Source organism: Heliangelus exortis, chromosome 1 (genome assembly GCF_036169615.1).
Source record: "Heliangelus exortis chromosome 1, bHelExo1.hap1, whole genome shotgun sequence".
Lineage (NCBI taxonomy): Eukaryota > Metazoa > Chordata > Aves > Apodiformes > Trochilidae > Heliangelus > Heliangelus exortis.
This window is the reverse complement of record NC_092422.1, coordinates 155,886,488-155,908,286: the sequence shown is the minus strand read 5'-3', so window position 1 is coordinate 155,908,286 and position 21,799 is coordinate 155,886,488. Positions and strand designations below refer to the sequence as shown.

The following is a 21,799-nucleotide window of genomic DNA, read 5'->3' as shown; positions in this document are numbered from 1 at the left end:
ATGCTAGATGGATGGCAGGTCCTGCAGGATCTGACAGAGGACATTGTACACCACAGCTGTGTCCATGGGGTCATGGCATAGATAGGGCTCCTTCCCAGGAGGCGGAAAGTCCTGTGGGGGAAACAGGCTCTGATAACATTTTGAATCACCCTGTAGAGACTGCGTGACTCAAGTCAGACACTGATGGTGTTCAGGAGAAACCATGCTTTACATTTTTTTTATGTAGGAATATGTTATGCTGCTCCAAGGCACTGGAATTTAAAAAAAAAATAATAAATAAAAATAGGTATATAAAGAAAAAGACCAAATCACTTCTACAGAAGAATAATTTTTAAACCCAACAGCTTGACACAGTAGCACTGACATTTGGATGTTAATAAAAAGAAAAATACCTTATTTCCATAAACTCACAGTACATATATTTGACCTACATAAAAAAGTTGCTATATACTAGTAAGAAAGGAAACTATTAATTCAGGATTAAGGTTGATTTAAGTCAACCTAGCTAATTCCCACTATGATTTCAGCACACTGATTTGTGACCTTAATTCCGTAATGCCTTGGCACAATAAAGATGTGTTCATGACAGAGCATCACTTGTACTGTCATCTTTTGGAAATTATAGTGATATGCCATATATACACTTCCACAAACTTCCATTCATCTCATCTGGCAAGCCACAAAAATGCAAATATACTTCTAATTCAGTATGAAAAAAATAAAGAGAGCAAAATCCCCACAGTTTCATAGGAGTGGATATCCTTTTGTTCTATTAGTTTATAGGTCTGTTCAGATACGAGTGGATGAGGAGATGGACAAAAGCCAGCAGTGTGCAGTTGCAGCCCAGAGGGTCGATCACATCCTGGGCTGCATCAAAAGAAGCGTGGCCAGCAGATCAAAAGAGATGACTCTGCCTCTCTACTCTGCTCTCACAGGATCTCACCTGGAGTACTGTGCCCATTTCTGGGGCCCTCAACACAAGAAGACTTGTTGGAATGGGTCCAGAGGAGGGCCACAAAAATGATCACAAGGCAGAAGCACCTCTCCTACAAAAGCTGGCTGATAGAGATGGGGTTCTCAGGCCCAGAGAGAAGGCTCTGGGTGAGACCTTGTATCAGCCTTCCAGTATCTGAAGGGGGCCCACAGGAAAGCTGGGGAGGGACTGTTTATAAGAGCATGTAGAAATAGGATGAGGGACAATAGTTTTAAATCACAGCAGGGTAGATCTAGATTAGATATTAGGAAGAATTTCTTTATTATGAGGATGTTGAAACACTAGAACAGGTTTCCCAGAGAGGTGGTGGTGGCCCCATCCCTGGAGACATTCAAGGTCAGGCCTAACAGGGCTGTAAGCAACCTGAGCTAAAGATGTCCCTGCTCACTGCAAGGGGGTTGGGACCAGATGACCTTTTAAGTTCCCTTCCAACTCAACACATTCTATGATTCTATGGTCTGTAATTTAAATGAAGTCTGTGTTGACTTAAACATCCCAACATATAATTTTATTTTATATTAAACCTCATCCTGCCATAACCAACTTAGGCTCTTGGAAACACAGATATATGATGAGATTCAAATACCAGTATCTACTTATGGAAATTACTCAAGTCACAGCTTACATATATTTTTAGAGATCATTATGAGCCAACCAAATCCACCTTACATGTGTTCCTGCTATGCATCCTTTATACCTTTAAGAAAACTGCAGAGAAAAGTCATTGGTCAAACAAGTACACACTGTATGATGATTTTTTTTTCCCTAAGGGAAATTATTTTGACTGGAACTATTAAAGACTTTATAGCTGTATTGCTATCCTTGCAGGATATTTTTTTTCAGTCTTAGTAGCTGTTTGCATAGCTCTTCAGGAATAGGATTAAACTATTAACTTCTTGCTGCTTTGCTGCTCTGTGTCGTGACTTGTACCATTTTCTAGCTTAGTACATGCAAATTAAAAACAGAGGTTGTAGACTTACTGATGCCTCTCTTTGGTCCACTTAGAATTTACAGGTACTTAGAAAAAACTTAAATGTTCAAGGGAAGTCCAAACCATATGTTTGGATGCAGACCACTCCAATTTCGAAAAAAAGAAAAATTCAGCTCATGTTTTAACTCCACAGAGCTAAGAGAAGTTCAGAGTACCCAATATTAGGCAAACTTATTCTTCCTGCCTTGCAGCAGCTCTTTAAACACGCTCAGCCTGGTTTGAAATATGCCTTGTCCCTGGCTTTCCTGGTGCTGTGTGCACTATGAACTGCATCACTCAGCCACTTTGAGCAGCATTTTGATGGAGGCTGGGAGAACAACTGCAATCCATTCATCCATGCCTGTGTGTGAGAGTCACTCCAATCCCTCCACTCCATTTATTTGTAATTGTTAAGCTATAATGGAAGACATCAAGCACAATTGCCAGCACATTCCCTGCTCAGCCTGAAACTGCCATCAAGGTATGAGAAAGGAGGACTGAAACAGCCTAATGAACCAGCTGCCCCAAGTCTTTACCTGCAATAATGCCATCCATCTGCTCCAGAGCTGCAGCAAGCATGTCACTTGCATCACTCATCATCTTCTCTTTTCTCAGGAACAATCCAGCTACACCATAAGGAGCAAGGAAACACCGACAGTGTGAGTTGGATCCAGAGTCTCAAGCCTGCAATTCAGCCTGGAAGAGAGAATTTAATTTTACTGCAAGTTCTCTGAATTCAGACACTGCTGTCACCAGACCAGCAGGAAGACTGGGGGGGTCCCTTTGCTGACCACAAGATTTGGAGCTGTTCAACACCAGGCATGAACTAGCATCAAAGAATCAAAGCACCAACTTGATGATCCCGTTCCTATGGTTGGTCAGCCTGTGGCTTGTTTTGCCCACTGATCCATGCCTCCATAGGACATCCCATAGAGCACGTCAGAAGTCCCACATGGCACTTCAGGGAAGCTCACATAGAAAACATAGGCCTTCTATTGCTAAAAGGAAGCTACAATTCAGAAATAAAGCATGTGTCTATCCGCTGTATTTTTTCTCCACAAGAATATTCTGGTACAGAAAAAGAGGAGTCTGACCATTTGCCTAAGATTTCTGGATGTCTGACAATCCAAAAGTCTTGGGCTTGCAGTCACTTGCCTATAGGCAGGATATCTCAAATGTCCAGGACTCACTGGGCACAGAATGCACGCACAGACTATTTCTCAAAAAAAACAAACCACCACTGCTCTAAGCTTAGCAGAGATTTATAACGTAACAGTGCAATCTGATCTTACCCTCAAATTCTTGAAAGCCAAAAGTGGTCCCCAGAGGAGTATTTCTAGCAGAGCCTGGAAAGCAAACCTGCTCTGTGTGCTGCCTGGGCAAGTGAACTAGCAGACCCCAAACCCCAGTGGGCTACAAATTAAACATGCTTAGGTACTTTGGTGAAGTGGAGCTGCACTGGTCAGAGGAGTACCCAGTGCCTCCACCCCAGCACAAGGGACATATAAGCCACTGAAATAGCCCAGATCATTGTGGCTTTAATCTACAACACACAAGACTACTTCTGCTATAAATACAGTTAGGGAACAAAGTTAAAAAAAAAAAACAAAAAACCAAAACAAACATCAGGAAGGAAAGCTTGATTTAACCTTTTGCATACCCTGCCATTTGTTTTTTTGTATTACGCTGCACCGCTGCTGACATTTGCCCCAACATAAGCAATTAAGAAAGTCATTCACAGTTTCTCTGGCATGAGTCCTGGAAAAGAGTCTACTAAAAACCCAAACCAAAACAAAAAAATAAACTGAGTTTTCCCCCCTACAAGTCACCTTATTGGTTTGACCCAGTTGGGAGGCAGCTCTTCTTGAACGCTGACAGATAGCTTTGCTGAAATACTATCCGTAAAACACCAACAAACATTTCGTCTTACACATCAAAACTTTTAGTACTTAAAGTAGGTCCAAACTTAAAGGTAACTTTTGAAGAATAACGGGAAGACTACTGCACTGTTGGCAAATGCTTTGCTTTAATATTTAGTTACCAGAACTAGAAAAGCCAAGAGAACTTTAAAAAGTCAAAACACCTGTAAATTAAGGTGTTGCAAATCTTAAAAGAATGCAGTAGCATCATAAATGAAAACTTCAAACCTTCAAGAAGGAATTTAAAGACAATGCAAATAGTACACTTAAAGCAGGGCATCTTTGTTGTATTTCCCTCTGAAGGCAAAGAGCACAGAGAAGCCCCAGGACTACTGCTGCCCTGGGCAAAAACGTGGATTCCTCACAGCTCTAAGTGGAAAAGGACCAATGGCAAAAAGCACCCACAAACCCAGACAACCAGCTCATGCTGGGGAGTAGGCAGTGCCCACAGTCTTCCCAACGTGCATAAACACCTGATGGAGTGAGTAAAGAAGATGGAGCCAGGCTCTCCTAAGTGGTGCCCAGTGACATGGCAAGATGCAGTGAGCACACATTAAAACAAAGGAAATTCCAGTTAAGCACTTAAAAAGCTGAAGGGGAAAAATGTTTTTACTATGACAGTGGCAAGAACTGTAAAGAGTTGCCCTTCCATTCTTGAAGTTGCTCACAGACCGCTCAGTGCAGCCTGCCCTGGGCAACCTTGCTTTGGACAGGAAGAGGGCTGGAGACCTTCCAGAGGTGTCTTCCCACCTCAGCCATCATCAAGCTCAGCACAGCTCACAGTCAGGCATTAAATACAGGCTACCTAGACAAAGCCAAGGTGCAGGCTAAAAATGTACTAAGCAACAAAGTGCTCCCTAATTACATTTGTTCACAGTGCATCCCTTGTTCCTCACCTTCTGTCTATGAGAGACATTAATGGAGGACAAGGAACTGCTAATTTACATTTGTATAATAAAGCCATGGCTTTAATAATAATAATTTAAAAAAATACTATCCACGGACCTCATCCGTGCACCGTTTTTCCTCACATTTCCAAAAAAAGCATTCCTTGCTTTTCCTAAACAAGGGTTTTGTTTATGGTTATCAAAAATCTGAAGGACAGCTCTACTGAAGGGAGCAGCAGCAAATGGAGGTATCAACAGCATCCAGGAGACCTTTAGCATTTATCCCACTGTTATCAGGCCCTACCTCCAAGGAAGAAGAGACCTCAGCCTTCCCTGTGTTTCCTCTACTGGTACTGCAAAAGCAGAGGTACTGCTGAGAGCAGCAGTGAGAAATTTTAAGATAAAATTTAGTGAAGCAAGATGTAAATACACTCTCCAAAACCCCTTTCACCATGAAGCATCTGTTAGCAGCCTGACCAAGCCTACAGCTGAGAGACAAGGAGAGGTGCAATAAAAAGAACAAAAAGCCCCCAGGCTGAACAGCTGGAGATGATGCAAGGAAGTCCCATTTCCCCAGTTATTTAGTCCTAGAAGTGGTCAATGAAAATTAGCCTGCAACAGCACTTCCTGCTGTAGCCTCCTTCCCAGGACAGTGCATCACATCCAGTAATCAGGAAGTAAAACTGCTGTGATAGAAAAATGCTATTGCAGGCATCCTTCCCTAGTAAGGGCAGAGAATCACTTTTATTCTTTGCACATCATCACTTGCACATGGGGAACAGATGGGCAGAGAGGAAATCAAAGACCTCATAGAAGAACAGACCACAGAACGAAGCTGCACAACACAAAAAAAGACAACAAACTGAAGGAGGAAGGGGATGGAAGGGGCTGCTGCAGAGGGAGTCAGAGAAACACAAATTATTAGAAGTCATAAATATGCAGCCTTTGTGGACCAGAGGAAAGAGGCAATACTGAAACACCATTGTATTAATTCCTTTTCCTGCTGAAGGGCACTGAGGTTGCCTCCGACTTCACAAACTTTGAGAGGAGCCTGGGCTGACCACTAACATAGCAGACTTTTCCCAATAAATATGTTACTTCCTTCATTTTTCTTTTTATGGCTTTGGTATAATAGAAACAAAATGTAAGAGAAATCTCAAGGCTTTAGGTTGGGTTTTTTTTTTGTTGTTGTTGTCAGTGACTAAGGAAAACCACACAGTCAAGTAACACCCATAAGAATAAGACCTGAAGAAGTGCAATGAGCTCTTTAGGAAAATAAGGAATAGCTAACATTTCAGATAGTGTCAAGCAGTTTAAATTCCTTTCATTCATAAAAGAAAAAAGAAAATCAGCATTTTAACAGAGATGGATCTATGACACAACAGATGAATGAGAAACCAAGGTGCACACAAGACACCTTGGGGAGGCAGACTCATGAAAACCACCCCTGGCATAATGCCACTGAGAACACACCTGGGAAGAACATAGTAACATTACCCTGTCTGAGAGACCATTTAACCTAAGTTTTCCCTTGCTTTCCGAGAAAATTATGGCTTACCTTTCTCATTCCTCCCATACATACACCATCAGTGCAAAATGGAGTGAGGGCAGTGTTTTTACAGAAGCAGATCCCCCTTCAAGAGCTCCCAGCTGAATACCTTGCTCATGCTGGCAAGAACAAGCACTGCATCATCAAGGCTGTATTTACCATCCACCAATTAAAAAAAAATAAAATACAAATGTAGCCTACCTTTGCTATCAGTTATGATTAATCTGGCATTTCTACCACATCCCTGGCTGTTACAGAGATGATGATATTAAGTCTTACTTGTTTTAATGTCCCTTTCTCTGGTTTGAGCACACCAGCCGGTTGCTAGGGCTATGCTGTTCACTTTTCAGTAGGTGGAGATTTTTTATTTTTATTTTTGAATGACATACAAACCCTCTGGCTACAGTGCTAGTGAAGATGTATTCCAAACAGCTTACAGAGAAAACAAAACACTGCCCTGTAAATAAATCCACAGAAAGCCAGAAAAAAAGCAAAAAAGCTTTGTGAATGGGAACTGCAGTCTGCTGGATGCAATCAGGAAAGCTGCCTGAATATGGATTTCATCTGATATTTAATTACAATGGCAGACTTCTTTTTTAAGTGCTTGAATATCTTACATATGTAGGAAATCACAGATTTCCCCACCCAGAGGCTCTCTTTTTCCTAGATCAAACAACACACAGACAGGCATCGAGGGGGGAACATCATCAAGCCTTTTTTCTTTTTTTCAAAATTATTTTGAGGTGTTCTCATTCTGGACATCCATCTGCAAAACACACCATGCATTAAAACCCAGAGGAGAATCATCTGTCTGCTAGCAGGTCTGAAGGCCAAAAGGACACAGAGTGCCCTATGTGCAACCTCTCTAGGGAAGGACAGGGTCTGGCCATTTGTCCCACTCACCTTACCCTTTGTGCACATGCTTTGCAAATGCCCAGTGTTTGGAAAGAAAACATCAGCTATGGATTATTTTTATGATATGATGCAATAAGATGGATGACTTGAGTTTCCCAGCTCTCCCATTCCTACATAACACTCCTTCAATCAGGAAATTCTAATACACAGGCATGAAAAACCTCAATTAGGGCTTATTTCTGAGAGCTGTAGAGAGCAAAAAAAAAGGACCCCCAAGAGCATGCTGTCACCCCATTTTGTTACCACAAAAATACAATGAAAAAGCCAACAAACTGCAGTAATTTCTTACAAGGAAGTGGGAGGGAGAGAGCTTGTTCCACAGCAGAAAACCCTAAATTTGCTGTTAAAATTTAAGTTCTGCACTCTTGGTGAGAGGTCTGAAGCACCTTCTGGATTTGTCTCTTGTTTCACATCACTGAAACAACACATCCTTAGCAATTAATTTTAAAAGACAAACCTCTGTTTCATGAAGATAAATGTAATTTCAGGCACATTATCATATCTATTTGTGCTTTTTCTGGCTGGCCAGAAGAGAAACACAAGCACAGAGAGTTACTTGCAAAATAAAAAAATACATTTAGATCACAAATAAAACGGTTCTCAAATGAGTTCAGTCTAGATCTCTGGCACAGTTTCACATGGGATGTTATCAAGATCACACAACTACAGTGCCTCCAGTCAGTAGCATTTTAACATTTAATAAATTCAGGTAATTTACACTAGGAGTCATTAAACATTTCATTTAATACTCAGAAGACACCATTCCATACCTTCTAGGCCTGAAAGAAGAAACTAAAAAAGAAAATGGATTCTTGTTTAATAACTTGCTCTGGTGTTTTGCAGGAGAAGAACAAATGAAATTCAAGCAGTTGAACTAGGAAATGACAAAAATATCTCAATGGGAGTAACAGAGAAATAGCATGAGGCAAGGACAGGAAACTTCTTGGGTCCCAAACACACTGTGAGCTGCCCAGCTCTGATATTGCCCCCTGAGGAGAGGCCATGGCCACCATGTGGGGACAGATGCCTCTGCTGGTGTCCCTCCCAGGCATGGGGATGCCTCCTTGGAAGCTCCTCCTCTCTTCCAGCTATTACATCCAGGCCAAAGCACAGAGGACCGACCGGTGGGACCAGGAATGTCCTCTGGCTGCTCCTTCCATCTCCAAGTCCTCCACTCTGGGAGATCAGCTATGAGGAGCTCTGTGTCCCTGTGGGGGCAGGCTCAAGAGCTCAGCATTCAACCATGTAAAGAGGATAAACAATATTACGAATTTTAAAAAAAACCCACACAAATGCTGGCAAAGGCTTACTTATACTGATAATGTCTATTTATTTTTATATATATAAATAAGTATCTTATTGAATTTGCTGAACTCTAGTCAGCAACATCAAAGCAGTGCTGGTCTTGTATTACGCAGGACTACAAAAAAAGCAACAAATGTCCCTTTGTTCCCTAACTCTAGATCTTTTCTTTGTTCCCCTAATTTCATTATTTCTCTATTCTACAAGAAGCATTATTTATTTCCTTTAACTGATAAAGATGAATGGAAGCACACTGAGGCTGGAAGCCTATCCCACAGTATGTAAGAAATGTCTTGAGATAAAAAGTATCAAGCCATAGAAAAGGCCTGGAAGTATTTTAAGAGTATAAAGTACACAAGTCTCTCCAAGATACAATTGTTTATACCTGAGGAAAACTTACCTCAAATTACAAAGCAATTCCTGTTACCAAGCATCTAAGCCCTGTTGTGGGAGTTGTCTTAAAAATTGTTAAGCATGTAAGTTGTGATGCAAAAACTAAGCTTTGGCAGGATAAGCATCCTTCAGTACTTTGACAGAGAGGTATACACAGCAAACTGCTTATATAAACACCCAAAGTCTCTGAGTCAAGGTTTATGGCTCAGATTCATATCCAATTACAAAACAAACCATTTTCTTTGGCCTGCAGTACTGAAATAATTCTGGTTGTTTATCTCTGCTACTCTGTTCTTCAACTGTTCTTTTTTTTTTCTTTTTTTCTTTTTATTTCTTTTCCTTCTCTCTCTCTTTTTTTTTTTTTTTTTTTCCCTCTTTTTGAAAGAATATTAAAAAAACAGAGCAGGTGACAGGCAATGTTGTTTTGTTTAGCACAAGCAAGCTCCATGACCACTGGATGACACTGAGGCACCCAGAGCAACAGCACCTTAACCTGCAAAGCAGCTGTGTAATGCAAATCCCTGCCTGCAAACACTCTCCAGACTCACTTTCACCCTTAAAGCACAAGCAATCCAAGGCCAAACGGAAGCTTGCAAAAACCACCCAACACATAAACTTCACTTCAGACCATTCATGGTTTACTGGTTGCCTATTTAGTAAATGCTTTCGACTACTCGCCTTGGAGAGTCTGAGAAATCAATTTGTTATTTTATCACATTTTGCTTGTGCCCACTGATTAGAAAAACAACCGAGATATTAATTCCTCACTCCCAGACTGCTAATGCAAGCAAGGAAATGCCTCACATTCCCCATCAACATGTTACTGACACAATGTGGTCACACAGGCTATGAAACAAAAGGGGCACTGTTGGGTAAGAGTCCAGAAGGTAGCTCTTAAGAATATCTTAAGAACCATCAAATCCTGAGCACAGGTCCATGTTTAGATCGAGATTTCATATCTTGTGCTGCTTTCTTGTAATAGGCTGTATCTAAAGAACAATTTCATAAAATTTCAAATTTTAAAGAATTCAGCTTTGGACTTTGGACCTTTAGGTCTAAGAGTTTCTAGATCTAGGAACCACACAAAGCAAAAGTTGAGGTTGCTTACCACCAAAAACCCAAAATATAAATAAAATACATCTGCCTTGAACAGTATTTTCATACACCTAACTCCTTCCTGTAAAGAACAATGGAAAACCAATACTTTGTAAAACAGCAGCATCAATTGTTACATGGGGAAAACTTTCATCTGAACTCCTAGCATTAGATCCTTACCTTCCATCTGCCTCCAATTTTGTTATTTAAAGATTTATTTTCCAGAAGGAATATGTAAAAAATGAGTGTGATATCTTAAGTATATGACGTGTGTGTGAGGATACTTCATTTTTTTAGACTCACGATATCTGAGAACTAGAGGTTGGCAGCATAACCCTTGCACCACTGATATAACAACAACCCTCATCAGAGGGCATGATACAGCATGATTTGCCTTTTCTTCTTGGCAATTTAAAAATTAGGGCCAAATTCAACATCATCGAGGTCTTTCTTTTTTTTTCTCATTTAATAGGAAAGGACTGAATTTTAAAGAGAAAAATATGGGGGGCCTTGTCTTGATCACCTCAAAAACATTCAGATCTTTGCATTTTCTTTCCTCCTAAACTAAAGCTCTTTGCCAACAGGTTGTGCTGGGGCTTTGCCAACAGCTTTTGTTTAGACAGGACACCCAGGAATCTGAGAGTCTACACCAGGAAAACCTGCTTTAGGCAGCATGTGACTTTCATCCCTATTAGAAACAGACCTTCTACCTTTGATATTCTTGGAATATCAGATGTAGGTACTGTGTCTTTCAAAACTCAGACTTGAAATTTTTAATTAAGTTCTCAGCTTTGAAAAAGCTCAAGTAGTTCATGTACAAAACACATCCTGAAGCTTGCATGTTTGTTAACATCAGTGAGAAAGTAAAAGTGAACACAGTCACCCCTGTGTTTTGACAACTGCCATGCACACAATCCCAGTGCCCTACCCAGATGCAGAACAAGGAGATGCCTCTTGCCCAGGGAAGTGCGGTGCCACCAGGATGCTCCTCCCACTTCCCATGGGCCATCCTTGCCTTCCTCCAGGACACAGCCTGCATTCACTGCCCTGGCTCCAATGCCACTCAATTTCAGCCCAGGCTGCAGAAGAGGCACTCACAGCTGTACCTTCTTCCCAACACTGCCCTTCCCAAACTTTCTCTGGACAGGCTTCTGTCTGACACATCCCTTCCCAGGATACAGCTTCTAGGACAACACATCCCCAGGTCTGATAACTGGGCATTTCAGTAATGCTGAAGTAAGCAAAGCTTTTTTTATTCTTTTTTTCAGCCGAGGTGCAGAGCGCTGTTGATTTTTGTCTTGCTTTTTCAGCACCAAAGCTTCAGTGCCAAGAAATGAAGGACAGAAGCCACGCAGTTTCAGCTCAAGGGTAGAGTCCCTCTCTTCTCAATGCTGCACTGGTGAGTAGCAAGCCAACAAAACCCCTCAAAAAACTCTATTTTACAAAAGTCTGATTTAAGGAGCCATATGCTGTTTGTGCTGCTGCCTAACACCAGGTGTTGCTCAGCTGGGGAGCTGTGTGCCCTGCTTACCCTTGGGCCAGCCCCTCACCTCAGCACAAAGGGAACTCTGCAGCTAGGACACAGAAACCAGTTCTCTTGCTGCCCACTACTTTTTCACGAAATCCCACTGCTGGTTCCTTCAGGGTAGAGGTGTTATCTCCGTCCCACTGCAACCTCTTCTCCTCCTGACCTCCACACAATCCCCTGCAGGAAGATGTTTTCATGCTCGGGTTCCCCTTGCCCTCCAGTATCACCCAATGCTAAAATCCTCAGTGGAGCAGGAGCTGAGTTGTGCCTGAGGCTTAGAGGAGCTCACAAGAGAAATGTGACAGTGCTAAGGGAAGGGGAAGCATCCTGGGGCAGGCAGGAGGGCTACACGGGTATGGCTGATACTGAAGGGTGGGAGGGATTTCAACAGCAAGAGGGAGGCAGCAGGTAACCATCAAACCAGAGCTGGGCTCTCTACAGAAACAAAGCATGAAGCAAACCTAGTTCTGACCTTACTGTCTTCCCTTTGTTCTGTAGCATGGAGAGGAGACAACTGGAACGAAAGGAGGTGGCAGAGAAAAAAAAAATTACTCCTTTCTGCTTTTTCTCAAGAAAAAAAGACCTAGGGATAGAAGGGAGCATCCACTCTCCATCCTGTGGCTAAGTCCCTGTGCACATGCAGGAGGGGGAAATAGCCCACCCATCAACTAGACAAGTTTAATCATGCAACAATTACAATAGCATATTTTTATATAATAGTATATTTTACAAATACTGTCCTGTGCATGAGCTGAATTGCCCCTCTCATTATCAAGTATCTGCAACATGTTTATGCCAGTCTATAATTCTGATATGCCAGTTGGGTTTATAGACTGCTGGAAACCCAGTTTTACACCATAAACCTTGCAATATCTTGTTTCTCCCAAAGTTCAAGATCTTAGAGACGTAATTCCACTCAGATCTTAGTTAAAAAGAAAAAAAATACCCTTGAACCATGAGGTTGTTGAAGGAAGTTTGGTGTGATCTGAGAATATCCTGAAAGTCTGAACACAGGAAGCCCCTTATTTGACATGTAATATAGTAAGACATAGAAGGGATATGAATGGGAAACAGGATCACTTGACTTTTTTGGGTTTTTTAAGTCTGCAATAAAGAAAAAAACCAGCTTAGGCTTATTAACTGTTTCCCTTCCCTCAACCTACAGATGTAATTAAAGCTTCAAAACCAGTACAAGTATTTTAATACTATTTTAATTAAAAGTTGTTTTTATAGCATAAAAAGGCCATAAGTAACCCCAGTGCTGTGACATTTCACAGATGTATTAGGAAAAGTTGGTTTCTTGTGTAACTTCATAGTTTTCTAACTTTCTGAAGCCACGGTGTAACAGAAGATAGCAAGGATGGAACAATACATCCAGGATTTAAAGCTTTGCATAGCCCATGATTTATACACATCTAATTAGCTCCTTCTGCACACCTACCCAGCCACACTTGAGCTCTGGGAACTGCTAGTATAATTCCTGCAATTAAAAACGTTGATGCCAGAATCCTTGTTTGCCAAAAGGAAACACAACAGCACCCCCCTGCCAGCACAGTTGGACATGTTTTTACAGGAGTGGGTGCCCAACCCTAAGAGGCTCAGATCCAACACCTGAACTCTTCCAAGGTTCAAGGTATTTATTAGAAATGTGTAACTCACCACCCTGTTGCCTCCCAGGGACATCCAGAGCCCTACTCCAGCAACATCCAATGTAAATCGGAAGTTTTGGGAGCTTAACACACTGTGATATTATTTGGCTGTACCCAAGAATCTCTCCTGGACATGAGGTAATAGTACTGACCAATTCTCATGCTATAGCAGCATCACACTCTGGTTTCTCTCTGTCAGAGACTATGTTAACTTCTTACTGTGTCATGGATACTGGCAATATAGGCAGATGAGTGAAAGATCACTGCCACAACATGAAACCAAAACTGGTATAGAATAGTTTATTGCATGCTGACTGGCAACACTCATAAGTTTTGGATGAATTAATGACCCTCCTCTAAATATATAATCCCAAGATAAAACTTCAAAACCCTTGGAGGGATCAGATACACTTCCAGAGTTGCGTTTCTTTGAAGTACTTTCTCTTTGTATTTCAACAACACTTCAAAGTTTTCTTACTTACAAACAAATCAAATTGGACATCTGATGCTAAAACAAGCAGACATAAAAAGTGTTTCACACTTTTCCAGTTTTTGGGTGAGAGATAAAACTCAGTCTAGCAGAGAAGTGTAATTGTGTGTAGATTTTCGCTACACTAGATGATCAAGAAAGTGTTCAGATATCAAAGATTAAATAGAAACATGGTACAGAACTAGTCCCACCTTCAGCTGAAGATCCTGGTCTGGATGAACAGCACAGGTTTAACTTGTAGGATGCAAACAGTCCCACTGTACTGTCAAAGTGAGCTGATAATCTTCAAATGTTTTCTTTGGAGACAAGGAAGGGAACTCAAAATGATTCCCAAAATACTGCCAATGCTGCCAGTGAAAGGGGGAGGGGATGGCTGGCAAAATGTACTGAAACATGACCAGGTTTTTGTGCCTTGACCAAGAACTTCACTAGCCCAGCTAAGAAAAGAAGGTCCCAGAAGTTGTCCTCACTGTCTATTACCTTGCAAGAAAACTACCAACTGAACCATAAGTAAAGAAATAATAACACTTTCTCATTATTACCATGAACTAGCAGCTTTCTCAGCAACCATGTGAACATCTGGGGCCAAATCTCTCGTGGTATACATAGAGGTCCATGAGTTACCTGGATAGAAGTCTCTCTTGTTCTCAAACACCAAAGAAGTTTAAAAAGGCTGGTTCTTGCTTCATATGTAATAGATCTGTAGAAATAATTCTTTTCAAATTATTGTCCCTGTATTTCCCTTTGTTGAGGCTATTTTTCATGTACTGAGCCATCCACTGGAGGGAGTCTTTCTGGGGGGTTATATTTAGCTCTGAAGCACTGCAGATTTTGTTTCCTTGGCTAAAGTTAGGATGGTAGCCTCCCCTAGAGAAGGATCTTTCTTAGTTGAACAGAAAGAAAGCACTGAGACAGCCAAGTCTGGGCTTGCAGAAGACACTGATGATGCCAAGACCCCAGCTGTGATGATCCTGCTGCATAGAAAGGGAAAAGTATATCCAAAACTGGCAAGAATGTTTACTTTATATATACAATAGACCTATAACTTCAGCCCTGTTCAGGAAAAGAAACATTGCTTAGTCAGGATGTAAATCATCATGCATCTTCATGCAGGACTCCTGTCAGAGTATAGCTCCTCTTTCAAGGACAGCTTATTTATTTATTGCTGTACAGTACCAGCCTTCATCAGAGGCATTTAAGCAGCTATGCCAGGTGGGCTTTTCAGTCAGCAGTAACAGGGGCACTTCCAGCTCACAAGTGTGCTGACTGCTCACAGAAAGATCCATCCACTGCTGCACTCACCCCCTCCAGCAGCACCATAAATCCCCCATGGTAGGTACCCTCCTTACACCACAAAATTCTGGCGCTGATGTAGGTGGATTCATACTTCAGGGTTTTGCTGGCAAGATACAGTAACCATGGCATTTTACTTTGTAAAGGTTCGGGTCTTGTTGATACTTTGCAAATGAATTACTATGCATCAAACAGAAGTGTGCTCACTGGGGGCTTATCACACTTCTGCAAGTACTGAAATACTGAGACTGAAATAACACTGTTACTAGCGGGTTTCTGGCCAATTCTGAAAAACAAGACTACAAGAAAGCTCTGGTTGCTTTGATGCTACAACACAACATATCTCCAGGATAAACTTTCAAGAGCAGCCACTGCGACTGTGTGCTCAGGTCTGCATAAGCTGAGCACTCCTGTAATCACTGCAGACTTCAACTGCTTTATCCAGGGAAGCAGCCTTAGCTGATGGCTGAAGATAAATACTGTGTGCAAATAAGCTACAAGTCCAACAGGAAGCCCTGCTGGAGCTTGTGGTAGTCCACAGAAGTACAAGGAGCACTTGCATGGAAGTAAATGAAAGATTACAGTTGTTAAAGTCTTACAAGATATATTGCCATTATATTGTATTTCATTAACTAGAATTTCCCCTGATTGGAAAATGCCTCCCCTTACACAGTGGCTGAAGGTAAGAAACTTAAAAGAAGGGTTTCCTTCCCATTCTCTGAGTGTCTGATTTACTGCAATACTATATGAGTGAAAAAAACTCACAGATGTGTAATATTAAACTTGTTCCCTTAAATACAAGTTTATTAGAAGTGCCGAAGTAGTGCTTCCCAAAATAGAACAATAATATGCTCTACTCAACTACTCCTGCTATTACAGATCTTACCCAGCAGATTATCTTTTAAACTGTTGTAACTTTGTTTTTCAAGATAGAGTAGAAAATCTTTGACAAAAGACCAACTCCTTGATGTGAGGTAAGAGTAGAGGAAAACACTCAGGGTAACTCTCAATTGTATAAAAAAACATAGCAGAGCCTGGAGAAAGCCATCATCTGCTAATTTTTCATGAATTCTTGACAAGTTTTTTGGAAGAAAGTCATCTGCCCATACATTTAAAAACATAAGAGCAATCATCACTCCAGCTTATCTAAATTCTCATTCAACATGCAAAACTACAAGATTTCACAAGTACATCCAGGAACAGGTATCTCTGTGAGGTAATAACCACACCTCTGGCAGTGGATGTATCCAAGACATGCCCTTAACCTTTGGGATTTGTTTTTTGCCCTTTGTTAAAATTTTCATATAGCAAGCACTTGTTTCCTGCAAATGTCTCGTGGATCATAAATGCATTCAGGCTTCTCCTAGTATTTTAGTGAAATATCAGTTCCTGCTCCTCTACTTGAGTTCCAGGCAAAATCTGCCATTTTAAGGAGATAATCTAAAGCAGCTTTCTTAGAAATGTCAAGAATACTAAATTGCCATTTGTATGCTCTGGTTTTCTTTTTTCCCCTCCCCTAGCACTCTATTTAAATTGTCTTCAAAGCAAAAGTGGAGCAATATCCACACCAAAAGTGGAGAAGTGATGTGCTTATTTCACAGGCTGCAAGACCTTAATCAGTACTGTCAGCTAATTAAAAATCTTCAAAAAAAGTAGGGGTCTAATTCCCTGTGTTGCATTATTGTGTCTAAAAAAAGACTTAGAAAAACAACATTAATAAGACAACTATTAAGTGGCATCCCATTTTTCTAAACCAATCACTGAAACAAATGGTGATGCTCAGCCACACTTCTGAGACTTCTGTGCCTGTTTTGAAGATTCTGCAAACCCATTTTAATGCTACTTGGGCAAAAGCTTCTTATTTTTTATGGAAATGTCTTTGTTTAAGGAGAAGAAAACTTAACATACTGTTGCAACACTGCAACATGAACTCTGTTCTCAGAGCTGGAGAGCATTCCTGGTTCTGGTCACCACAGTCAAGGATGGGGTAGGATGGTCTCCAGAACAAATCCAGTGTCCTGTGCTGATGCTGCAGGAGGTTCTCACCGCAGCAGTGATCTCACTAGGAACCAATGTTGGGGGGGGTGTCTTTGCAAAGACTTTGTGGCCTCTTACAGCTTCTAATTGGGAAGGACTAGCCAGCTGAGGCTGCCTACCCTACCTATATACCAAACCAGGAGGAAAAAGAGCCAGAGGCTGTCCAGGTATCTGAAATACAGAACCCAGCAGTGGAAGGGCAAGGTCAGCATCAAAGAGGTGACCTTCCATGGAGGGAAGTGATTTAGCATATGAGTGCCTACTTGGCAGGGAAGAGATAGGTCTGAGTAAGGTGCCTAGGACACCCCAGCAGCACATACCCCAAGGGCAGAGGGTGAAGTCCAAAGGTAAGGAAGCCAATCTGAACTGACTGTGTGCCCGGGCGCCTCAAGAATACACGTTTAGCATTAACCCTAAAGTGAGTGACCACCAAGTAAGTGAACCTGAGTCCATAGGGAACTGTTCCATCAGTCAGGGCTGCCCTGGGAGCTTTCATTGGGAAAGAGGGAACCAACAGAGGACATCTTCCAGCCTGAAACCAATACTGAGAAGCCATGGCCAGACAGCTATGATATTCCTTCCAGCTAGAGAAAAGATTTTCACAAGGTTGTGTGTGAGTTCCCATACCACAGGTGCTCCTCAGGCTATACTTAGCAGTGCTCCTGGTTGCTGGGACCACTCTGTACTCACAGAACTCATGCTTTAGCAGCCTGGCCCCAGGCTCTCCCAGTGTGGTCCAAGGCAGGAATATTCAAACTTAGTTGGAGACAATTTTGAACATCCACACAGCAGTCTGCCAGCACGAAGGATAGACTAGGAAAAAGATATTCTTTTCCCAATTCTGACTGCCAAACTCATAATTGCTAACCTGACTGGAAACAGCCATAAAGATGAAGTAAATTGGGTGTTAAATCAAAAGAAACAGCTTAGCTAAACCAGTCGCCCTGAAGGGCTTAGGTTAAAAGTTGCTCAGTTGAGTTGGGACTCCTGTTACTCTGGTCTTCATGCTACTGTAACAGGTTAGCCTACCTAGGAAGGGCACGTGTTCATTTACCTGTACAAACCTCTCATTCACAGGAACCTCTCACCAGCAGGGAAAAAGCCAGTGCTCCACAAGGAAATAACATCCAGCAATCTCGAGTGCAGCTCCACACTGCTACTGAGGCCATCCTCAGTGTGGATGGACACACAGCCTGTGACTGAGCAATCAATGCTGTACCTGTCAGCAGAGCTTGAAAAATTCCTCTTCAAATTGTTTAGAAATATCTACAGCATGAGGGAGAATCAAATGTTATTTCCTACTAACACTAGAAAACAATAGTGTGCTTCTCAAGTAAGAAAATACGGGTTACAATGAGAAAAAGAGAAACACACCCCGTATGTGTGCATGACAAAACGTGCCTGGCACTACAAGGACATCCCCAGTATCTCTGCAACATCTGCCTGTTCCTTGGAGGCTTCTTGTCCAAGAACTGTGACCCAGCCTGGCTGTTCCTTTGCTTGCAAGATCTGACAAGATCCCAAGAAGCTGGTGTGGCTTGGGGCCAGCAACCTTGTGCCGTGCTGTACTCCAAAGAGCCCCATGCAAATGCCTACACTAAGTAACAAGACTACACATGTTTCCTCTCCTGTTGTAACACCAGCAAGGCTCCAGACTTGTTCTAGATAATACAGGAGATAGCATCTTGGCCATATCTCAGTGCTTCATGCTGTGGATCACAACATTCACTACAGCTGTCAAAATACACTGTAAATTATACACAACACACCTAATAATGTAAACCTCAGAACTGTCTTCATGTTTTTCAGCAGCAGAAATTAACAGACCTTGACAACTCATCAGATAGCAGAAGCATTTAAAGAGACAGACATAGCCATTACTACTCTTTTTGGTGTACACACACGGTTTCTTGCCACCATGACTGACTACACTCATCATGTCCTCTGATGGAGCAAAGCTGTTGGGCTTCTCTTTCACATCCTCCCAATGAGCAGTTACTTCAGTTGTTCAGAGCAGTCCTGCTTCTACCTTTAGTGACAGGGGATTATCACTAGCTGACAACACCCCACTGAACATGGCAGCACACCTTAATACTGCACCCAGGCTCCAAGACACCCCCTGGCATGAGGCATCTGATCCAAATGAACACTTGCAGGAACTATCCAGAGCACACAACACCTTGTTCATGCTGGTCTGTTCACATCACTTCTCTTTCTGTGCCCAGAGCACTGCAGCACAATTGGCAGAGGTTTTGTGAGTAGGAATACAGCTGCAAAAACTGTCCCTAAATGAAATTATGAGATATACTACACAGGAGCAGGAACACGCAAGGCTAACTACTCTAGATACTCACAGGATACAAAGGTGTGAACCTCCAACAGTGTTCAAAACTGCAAAGGAAGCAATATACAGCAGCAAACTGTTGTACTCAGAAGGACCAGAAGCAGAGATTAGGAAAAGAAAGGCAGCAATAGTGGAAATTGGTCTTAAAAAAGCACCAAACCCACAAAGAGGCTCCTGTGAGCACTTGCAAGCTGGCAATTGTACGCTGCCTTTGCTCTGTTGCCAGACTATCTTGGGACTGAAACACTGACAGTCAACAAGGCTCTCCCTCAGATAGGCAGAGATGTGGCAGAAAGTGGCATCCTCCACCTATCAGATTTTCATCTTCTGCTGGAAGTTGAGAACAGATACAAAGGGGACCAGAGCTGCTGTCAGCAATAGTGCATCACCTGATGGGATGCATAACCCTGTTTTCTGTCCACTCATGGACAGACATGGGCTGCCCAGACAGCAGAACCACGGTGGCTGCTTTACCACTGCCATCGCCTGGTGGGCCTCAGGCAGAATGACACCCAGGGCACATAAAGTTTTGACCTCTCAGCATCAAGCCAAGCAAGCAAAGCAGCCAAAATGCCCCTGGCACTAAGCCTTGTGAGTGCAGCCAGGACTGGCTGCTCAGTCCCACTGCAGAGTTGAACTTTCCAAATATTTTGAACAGCTCCTTATCAGCAAAGCGGCTTTACATCAGCTCAGCATTTCACAGCATTTATAACCTGGTCACCTTAAATTGGACTGACAACCTAGCTGAACCACAGCCTGAAATAGAGACAGTCCCTCTGCTGGCACAGGACCTTTCCTGCATGCCCCACCCATCCTGAGATCAGCAAGTTGTGTAAGCCCACATTTGGGGACAAGCAGGCTCCTAATGCCACTGAAGTCAATAGTACTGGGAACATTTTTAACACTGGCTGCCTGTTTGACTAAGTGACCAAAACATGACCTCAAACTACAGATCCTGCCAGATTTGTGCAAGTTTCCACAAGCATCCTGATCATTGAGGCTACCATCTTCCTTTCTTCTTCACTTAGAGGCACTACCAGAGCACAGCTGCGGTGGCAGGGGCAGGGGGAAATTTTTGGGGCCCAAGGGAAATGCTGGTTACAAAACTTATATCAAGTCCTGAACAAAGACGTGGTAGTCTCTTTCAATACAGATCTTGCTCCAGACCACTCTGGCTCAATGTGACACTATCATCACACAAAAAAGCAATTTCTAAGTTAATATATTTCTAGGTTAAATTTACTTCAGATTACATAGAACCATTGTGGCCCATAAGCTTGACTCCATACAGAAAACAGAAAAATTATCCAGTGAATCAGGACAAACACGGGCTGTAAGAGACAGCTCACAGGGTGAAAGAGCAAGCTGTGCCTACAGAAGGGAACAAGCCATGGAAAACCTCATCAAAAGCAACTGAGAGTCTGGGAAGAAGCTCACCCACCTGCCTGGCACACAGACAGCAACTTGGCTAAGAGTTAACAGCCTTGGCCACTCATGGTGAGAAGCAAAACAATGACCATTCAATCATCAGCCTGCAGGGACAGCCTGCAATATTAATTTTTTTAGTTTATCAGGTACTGATGATAATTAACTACCAATGCTTATATGATCATTAGTTTCATTGTTGTTACTTAAAAACAGTTGCTAATGGCATGAAAATAGGAACCTCCTCCAGGCCAGGGCCATTGGCTTGGATAAGCAAGGAAGGTGTTTCAGATGTCTGAGCTCTTGGATGATGCTCACCTCTCATAGCAAAGATGACTCTGTTCCCAAAATGTGCATCTTGTCCTTGTCAGTACCACTCACTGTAGGTACCTGAGAAACAACTTCATCTACTTCACACCAGGGGCATTCTTGGTGGGGGATAAGTCTAAGTCTCTATTGCTTTATGTACCTTGAACACAGAATCAGTACAGAATCTGCTCAGAGGGAAAGAAAATGAAAAACCTACCCCCTCATTACAAACCTCAGTAAAGGAGAATCAGGTCTTCAGAAAAAAAAAAAAAAAAAAAAAAAGAGAAAATCATGGGAACTGTTGTGCTATCCTAATGAAACAGATTGAATCCTCTGGCTTTACCATTACATTAAACACTAGATGATTCAATTGAATTTAACCTCCCCTCATGAGACAAAGCTATTTTCGCTCCTACTTTCTTAAAGTACCTTAGATTTGTTCATGTCCTATTTTTGGTATCTAAATTAAGAATATTGCTCATAACCAGATTATAAGGCATTTTTTCTGAAGAGTAAGCGATACTGATACAGCTAAAAATCCAATATAAACACCCTGTGGATGTAAGCTGTGACATTTATATACTGGATTAATAAGCACTAAGAGGAATTTCTGATGTAAGGCACATGACTCTCCCTTCATTTCAAAGGCAATTATTTTAATACCTTGATTTCCAAGTATGACACGTCCTTGAAAACGCTT

At 42.0% G+C, this 21,799-nt stretch overlaps 1 protein-coding gene and 1 long non-coding RNA gene across 11 annotated transcripts in view; one reads left to right on the top strand and one right to left on the bottom strand.

Moving 5' to 3' along the window:
- Window positions 1-21,799, bottom strand: part of PPFIBP1 (PPFIA binding protein 1) — a 113,243-nt gene that overhangs the window by 49,604 nt on the left and 41,840 nt on the right. For all 10 annotated transcript variants that reach the window (XM_071733220.1, XM_071733227.1, XM_071733219.1 and 7 more), the window contains exon 3: window positions 2,501-2,660. In XM_071733220.1, coding sequence (XP_071589321.1) covers window positions 2,501-2,564 — 64 coding nt within the window. In that variant the 5' untranslated portion in view covers window positions 2,565-2,660. The remainder of the gene's footprint in view (window positions 1-2,500; window positions 2,661-21,799) is intronic.
- On the top strand, window positions 11,175-12,157 carry LOC139791221 (uncharacterized). Its single transcript, XR_011723828.1, has 3 exons — window positions 11,175-11,260; window positions 11,335-11,423; window positions 12,051-12,157. It is a non-coding gene; the product is annotated as an uncharacterized lncRNA (long non-coding RNA).